Source organism: Planococcus citri, chromosome 3 (genome assembly GCF_950023065.1).
Source record: "Planococcus citri chromosome 3, ihPlaCitr1.1, whole genome shotgun sequence".
Taxonomy (NCBI): Eukaryota; Metazoa; Arthropoda; class Insecta; order Hemiptera; family Pseudococcidae; genus Planococcus; species Planococcus citri.
The window spans coordinates 56,025,283-56,031,843 of NC_088679.1; the positions used below are offsets into that span (position 1 = coordinate 56,025,283).

The 6,561-nt window shown below is 36.6% G+C and overlaps 1 protein-coding gene across 1 annotated transcript; it reads left to right on the forward strand.

Moving 5' to 3' along the window:
• The first annotated feature begins 709 nt into the window (after nucleotides 1-709).
• Nucleotides 710-6,011, forward strand: LOC135841008 (sialin-like). Its single transcript, XM_065357786.1, has 9 exons — nucleotides 710-960; nucleotides 1,060-1,202; nucleotides 1,279-1,512; nucleotides 1,877-1,964; nucleotides 2,072-2,298; nucleotides 3,533-3,685; nucleotides 3,759-3,891; nucleotides 4,753-4,988; nucleotides 5,116-6,011. Exons 1-9 carry the CDS (start codon nucleotides 942-944, stop codon nucleotides 5,248-5,250), a joined length of 1,368 nt encoding a protein of 455 aa, XP_065213858.1. The 5' UTR covers nucleotides 710-941; the 3' UTR covers nucleotides 5,251-6,011.
• The last annotated feature ends 550 nt before the right edge of the window (nucleotides 6,012-6,561 follow it).

The window sequence follows — 6,561 nt, forward strand, 5'->3', positions numbered from 1 at the left end:
GGTATTGAATTTGAAATAATTCTCATAAGTCTATACTTGCGTAGCCCAAGACCTTGTACTTGAAACAAAATCAACAAAACACTCATTTTGTTGGGCTATATATAGGTGAAATTAGTCAAGGTATCGTAACAGGTCGGTAGTGAAAGTAGTGAAAAAATAAAAAAATTCATTTTTTTTCATAATTTTGATTGAAATTAAAAATATGTAGTTTGCGTACAAATTTTCTTACAATTTTAATTTTTTTTTTGAAAATTTTCATGTAAAAAATTTGACTTTGTTGATTTTTTTTTCGTCTGTTTTTGGGGATGAGGAGGGAGAAGGGGGTTGAGTAGAGAGCTTTCTGAAAAGCTTTGAAAAAGTAGTGATTTTTTTCAAAAAAAATTCCGTTAGATAGGTACCATGTGAGTGCAAACTCGAGCCCCTTTTCGGATTGGTCACGTTTTATGTTGTTACTGAAAAATAATATTACATCACGGAGCATCTTTAGCGTATTACGTATTTTTTATAATTATTTATATCGACATAATTCATTATTTATTTAGCAATATATAAATATGATGAAAAATATTCGCGACTTCTGCGCGTTCTCATTACTTTAAGTATACTACAAACACCACTCGACTAAGCAGTGTAAATTATTCCGCTTAGGCTACGTTAGATCACTTAATTGAAAAGATAAGATTATTCGGTATCACATTGATAACTCGTTAATTCTATGCTGAGTCGAGCCATCGTGCATAAGAAATATCAACTCTGTTTGAGATACCTGATCGTCAAGTTTGCGCGTCAGTATACGAATTATTTACTTACCGAACGGAAAATCGAGCCAACAACGCAGTAATAACATTGAATAATTCATATGTTGATAAATCAGCTTGAAAGTTCACCCACCAAGCCCATCAGACGCCTAAATTTCAGCTCATTCGACACCGTTTCATAAAATGCATTTACAATATCGGGGTAAGTGATACAGCATCGTAATTTCAGCTTTCCAGCTGCATTTCCATTTACCTTTGGTACTGACCAAGTAAGCATTATTTTGCTTCGGGCCTCACGAAGCTTTTTTCCAGGCTCGTTATGTGTTCACGATTATGGCAACTCTTGGAATGGCGATGGCTTTTGCGATGCGCAATTGCCTCAGCTTGGTGATCACCAAACTTGTCCCAGATCCGGACGAAAAACCGGGTAATTCAACCCATCAAGTGTGTATTAAAAAATGAGAACAAATACGTCATTGCAGTTCAATGAACTCACATATGTACCTACACTTTGTACTAGGAAATAAAATTTGCCTGGGATGAAGAAACACAAGGGATCATTTTAGGAGCTTTTTATGCTGGCTACCTCGTAACTCAGATTCCAGGAGGTTATTTGTCGGAAAGGTTCGGAGGAAAGTATACATTTGGATTGGGGATTTTATCGACGGCTATTTTCACTTTGCTTAGTCCGTTCTTCATACGGGAGAACCCTTGGCCTTTTATCATACTACGATTCGCCGAAGGCGTAGGCGAAGTAAGTGCAACGTTTTGCAATAGATATTAATCAACGTACATATTAAATAACTTCATATCAATCACAAAATCAATAACGTATCTCGGATGATGTTTGTAAAATGAATACGATCAGACGATTAAAATAATTATTATTTGAATTTTTAAATTACCCTTGATAAGTTGCCAACTATGGTATCCTTGAAAATTGTGCATTCAATTTTATTGAAACATACGTTAGGTAAATCCAATGCCAAAGGTAAATTTTTAATCGAGTAGTGTGTACAGATTTTTTTTCAATTTAACCACCAACCCTCACAACAAACCATTTACAGTTTCAAAAAATCATGCTATTGATCATTTCTTTCTGTTTCCAATTACTTCAGGGTACTGTGCTGCCATCATTGTACACATTGCTTGCCCAATGGGCTCCACCCAGTGAAAAAAGTGTAATCACGTCGACCACTTTATTAGGTAAATGAAGCGATCTTATCACAAATGGTATTTCAACTGTTTTATTCGACACAACTTTGCACTTGAACTTTAATACTCCGAGCTTAATTCTTATCCTTTACTTGTAGGTGGTTTACTTGGCACCTTGGCTGCAAATATGGTATCTGGTATAATCTTAGAGTACGTTCCAAATAGTGGATGGCAACTTGTGTTTTACGTTTTTGGCGTTGTCAGTATTATATGGTATGTCTGGTGGCAAATTTTGTGCTACAGCGATCCTCAAAGTCATCCCTTTATCAGCGAAGAAGAGAAATTGTACTTGGCCAAAGAGATGGGACGAATTGAACGCAAGAAGGTTAGACATAGACGTGGATATTCGCATAATTTTTTTTCCATGAGAGGAGCAAAGAAAATGGGTCACAATCTTTGCCTTTTCAAGCTTAAAATTTCTCAGCAGAAATTCGGTTTACTGAAAGAGCTTGTCGCCCACATCTCAAAAATTGAAATTTGAGTTGCCAAAGTGAATTTTCCAATTTTTGGTGAATTTTTGAAAATGATGAGAATACCTACCCACCAAAAAAATAGTCCTTAGATGATCAGAAAATCGGTTTCTGCACTAAAGTCGAATCCTCGAATGGATTACAACTATTTTTGAACCGATCTGAAGCCTCCAGCAAAAGTTGATTTTTTTTCTGGCAACTTAGAATTGTTGCAGAAGGTACAAAAATTCAATTTAATTTCGGTTGGGCTGGTGAATCGTGAATCTGATTTCAGAGTAGACTTTACAGAGTTATTTTCAAAAATTCACCAAAAATTCAAAAAAATCAACCTAAGCAGTTCAAAAGTTGATCCTGAGGTGTTGGTGACATGATTTTTCAGCGAACCTATCTATTTACTTAACTTACCATCAACAATAATTTCGCATCAAAAAACTGCAAGAATTGGATGAAGGAAAAAAATAAGAAACTTTTGCAGAACAAATAAGCAACGCAATGTTTGCAGAAATATTCATAGATACACTTCACATTTACGTACATAAGATAAGAAACCTATATGAAAAGGCACTTCTGCTTCAAAGCCAGATTCTAACAAAGTAGTGAACGGATTTAGTTAAGATTTCATTCACTTCGTTGTAAACCCACTCGATGAAACGATAACAGAGGCAGAGGGGGCGAAAGAGACGATGTGTTGGCAAATAAAATCTAGGTTTTTAAATCAGAGCACAGAGCTCGCTTTAAGAGCAAAAAAATTGGCGAATTGAATATTGCTAGAATCGTTCTTTCAAACGAAACGAATGAGTACCTAAATGATTTTTATTTATAAATCCAATTTGAAAAAAATCTCCATCGGAAAATTTTTCTTCAGAAGAAAATAAATTTTGTTAGGAAGGCAAATACTCGCGAATAGTCCTCCAAGGTCCCAAATTCGATGAGTACCTGCGTTGAACTGCCCTCCACCACTCGAGATTTAAAGCTCTTTAAGTGAATCTATCTGTCTCCCTGTGAAATATGTAATCTCAGCTCTCCATCATGGAAAATTCCCCACCTAAAACACACTTCACTGATCAATTTCGATCTATTCCATTACAGGATTTGAAACCAACACCCTGGAAACGAATCGTCACCTCAAAAGCAGTCTGGGCTCTAGTAGTAGCAAGTATAGGTCAAGATTGGGGTGTCTACACCATCACCACTGATTTCCCCAAATACATCAATGACGTATTGAAATACAGTCCGGTAGAGGTACGTAAGACGAACACCTCACAACTTTCAAGTTTGTAGCTGTTTAATGTACAATTGATCATTGTTTTGGTAGAATGGAACCTTATCCAGCGTATCTTACACTTCCATCTTTGTCGTATCATGGATATCCAGTGGTCTTTGTGACTGGCTGCTTCGACATAAGATCACTTCTGCTGCAGTCGTTCGTAAATCCTACGCCACCATAAGTAAGCATTTATGGATCCCAAAATTCTTTACAAGGGACCCCCCCCCCCCTCACATGATAATCTCCGATTGTGGACTGATAAGAAGGGAACCTCGAAAAAACCACATCTTCCAATTTTCAGTTTCTCAAGCAGGATGTCTAGCAGGTCGCGAAAGTCTCGAAAAAGTCACGATTTTGAAAATAGGTCGCGAAAGTCATGAAAAAGTCGCTAATTTCTGTAGTACAGAGTATGTATTTCATACATATTTTTATGTCACATGGAACTATTGAAAGTTGGCCAAAAACTCCCTAAAAAAAGGTGTGAACTTTATTTGAAACCCATTAATGAGGAGTACTGAAAAATAAGTCGCGAAGAAAGATCGCGAAAAGTCGCAGAGAAAGATCGCGAAAAGTCGCAGAGAAAGATCGCAAAAAGTCGCTGAGAAAGATCGCGAAAAGTTGCGAACAAAGGTCGCGAAAAGTCGCGATTTTTCAATATTAAATTTTGATACTTAGATACCCTGTCCAGTTGGTTTATCGATTTTTGGCGAACGTTTGAAGTTAAGTTTACCCAGGTAGAGCTATTTCCCGGCGACCATACTTCAGGAGTTCAAAATGTTGGCCAAAGACAATCTTCTAGATACCTACCTGATCGGCTCATACCATCTCTGGGGCCGGATCCGGCTGTCCGGTCAGAAAACATAATTTCTTACCTCTTTTTCTCATTTTTGCTTGATACCTAATCGACTAATGCTACCGTTGGCCGGGTCTGGTCTAAGTTTCATTCCAATCAGAGATTATTATTCCGAGGTGGGGGGGGGGGTCCTTTCTTAGCACAATTTATTTTTTGGCAAATTTCACGCTGTGATATTTTTTTCTACAGGCACCGTAGGCTTATCAGCTGGTATTCTGATCGCTTCGTATCTGCACAGTTCACTTTTGGTTGGCTTATTCGTAGTTTTGGGTACAACTTGCATGGCCTTTGGTTTCAGTAGCATCAAAGTGACCGCTCTAGATCTGAGTCCGAATTACTCTGGTAGCGTTATGGCAATTGTGAATGGTATAGGGTGCTCATCCGGTATGTTTACACCGTATGTGGTCGGAGTACTGACACCTAATGTAAGTCTTAGTGAGATATATGTACTAGAGCAATCGCCCTAAAAATCACACATACGAGTACGCATATGCGGATCTTTTCGCAGCATCATTTATTCATTTCCTTGTATTTTATTATTCTTACGAACAGAGAAGCGCCGAAGAATGGAGGATTGTGTTTTGGTTAATGGCTCTAATTACCGTATCGACTAACTTCATATTTATGATATTCGGTTCGTGTTCGTTACAAAGTTGGAATGATCTGGACGATGATGACGATTCCTGATACTTTTGACTTCATCACTATTTATCTGTTATGTATAATTTCCATGTGTGGGTATTCATATCCTGCGAGACTGTGTTTTTTTTTCTACATTATTAAATAGACTCGTAATATAACGAAAATAAAATCGACTTTTTTAACGAATAACTATCTCTTATCGTACCTAATATACGTATTTCCTTTTTTTACAACGTTGTCAAATTACTCATATTTTTCTAAACATCACATTTTCGTTTCCGTGAAAAAAAAAATGACATCTGATTCATATTAAAGCACCTACCAATGAAACTTTACCATATTTAGTCACTCCTCGATTATGATGAAAAAAAAAGAGGCGACTGAAATCATCATTTGAATTTCATATTTAATAGAATATTTCATGTACACGGTTCGAAGTAGTCGTTTGATAGTCAGTCAACTTTGGTGTAGTCAAATTGTTCGGTTACCTATTTCGCGAGATATTTTCATAAAATTGGTAAGTGAGAGACCGATTTGTATTACTATTTTTATAACATTTATTTATTTTTTTTAATTTTTTGAGTTTTTAATAAGGTGATTTAAATAATAATTAAATTAAGTTTGAATTAATTTTGTTTGCTCGTATTTTGTATTATTCGTAATTTTTAAATTTTGAGAATTTTTTTTTCTGCTGTATTTTATGACTGGAATAAGCCAAACGATAGTGTATAAGTAGAAATTTTCGATCTGAATAGTAACAAAAAAAAAGTTAACGAGATAGTAATAAAATTATTCAGATTTTTTTTTTCAATTTTTTCACTTCTGTTTTGTCACATATATGCGATTTTAACGCGAACATATGCTATTTATTACCTACACTTACTGGCCTTCTCATCCTCATACCGAATGCCAAGTCTATATTACGAGTTCACGTGGAATTTCGGGCATGAGGAAGGGAAGGAGAGTTGAAAAAAATTAGAAAACCCATCAACGATAACCATCGATCTGCGAGCCAAGAATAATTTCGAATTCGATATGGTATTCGAAGTCGTACGTTGTGCGAACGACTTCGTAGTCGATGTCGAAATCGGAATTACTTCGAATACGAACGACTACCATATCGAGCCCAGACGAGCCAACAACGTTTATTCGGAACAATTCCAAAGGCAATCTTGGGGCCGGAGTCGTATTATGAAATAACTCCGGGGTCAATATTGCGTTCGGAGTTTTCCAAAGTCTACATCGCATCGACTTCCAAACCACTCGAGTCTGCATATCGACATCATTCATTACGGTCATCGTTGTCCAGAGTACCTACATCGCAACAACACCGAAAACAATATTGAGGCCGGAGTT

What these genes read in the sequence shown, in the direction of transcription:
- LOC135841008 (XM_065357786.1), top strand. An exon ending in CACGTCGACCACTTTATTAG is followed by an intron (nt 1,965 to 2,071) that starts GTAAATGAAGCG and finishes CTTTACTTGTAG; the next exon opens with GTGGTTTACTTGGCACCTTG. An exon ending in GACGAATTGAACGCAAGAAG is followed by an intron (nt 2,299 to 3,532) that starts GTTAGACATAGA and finishes ATTCCATTACAG; the next exon opens with GATTTGAAACCAACACCCTG.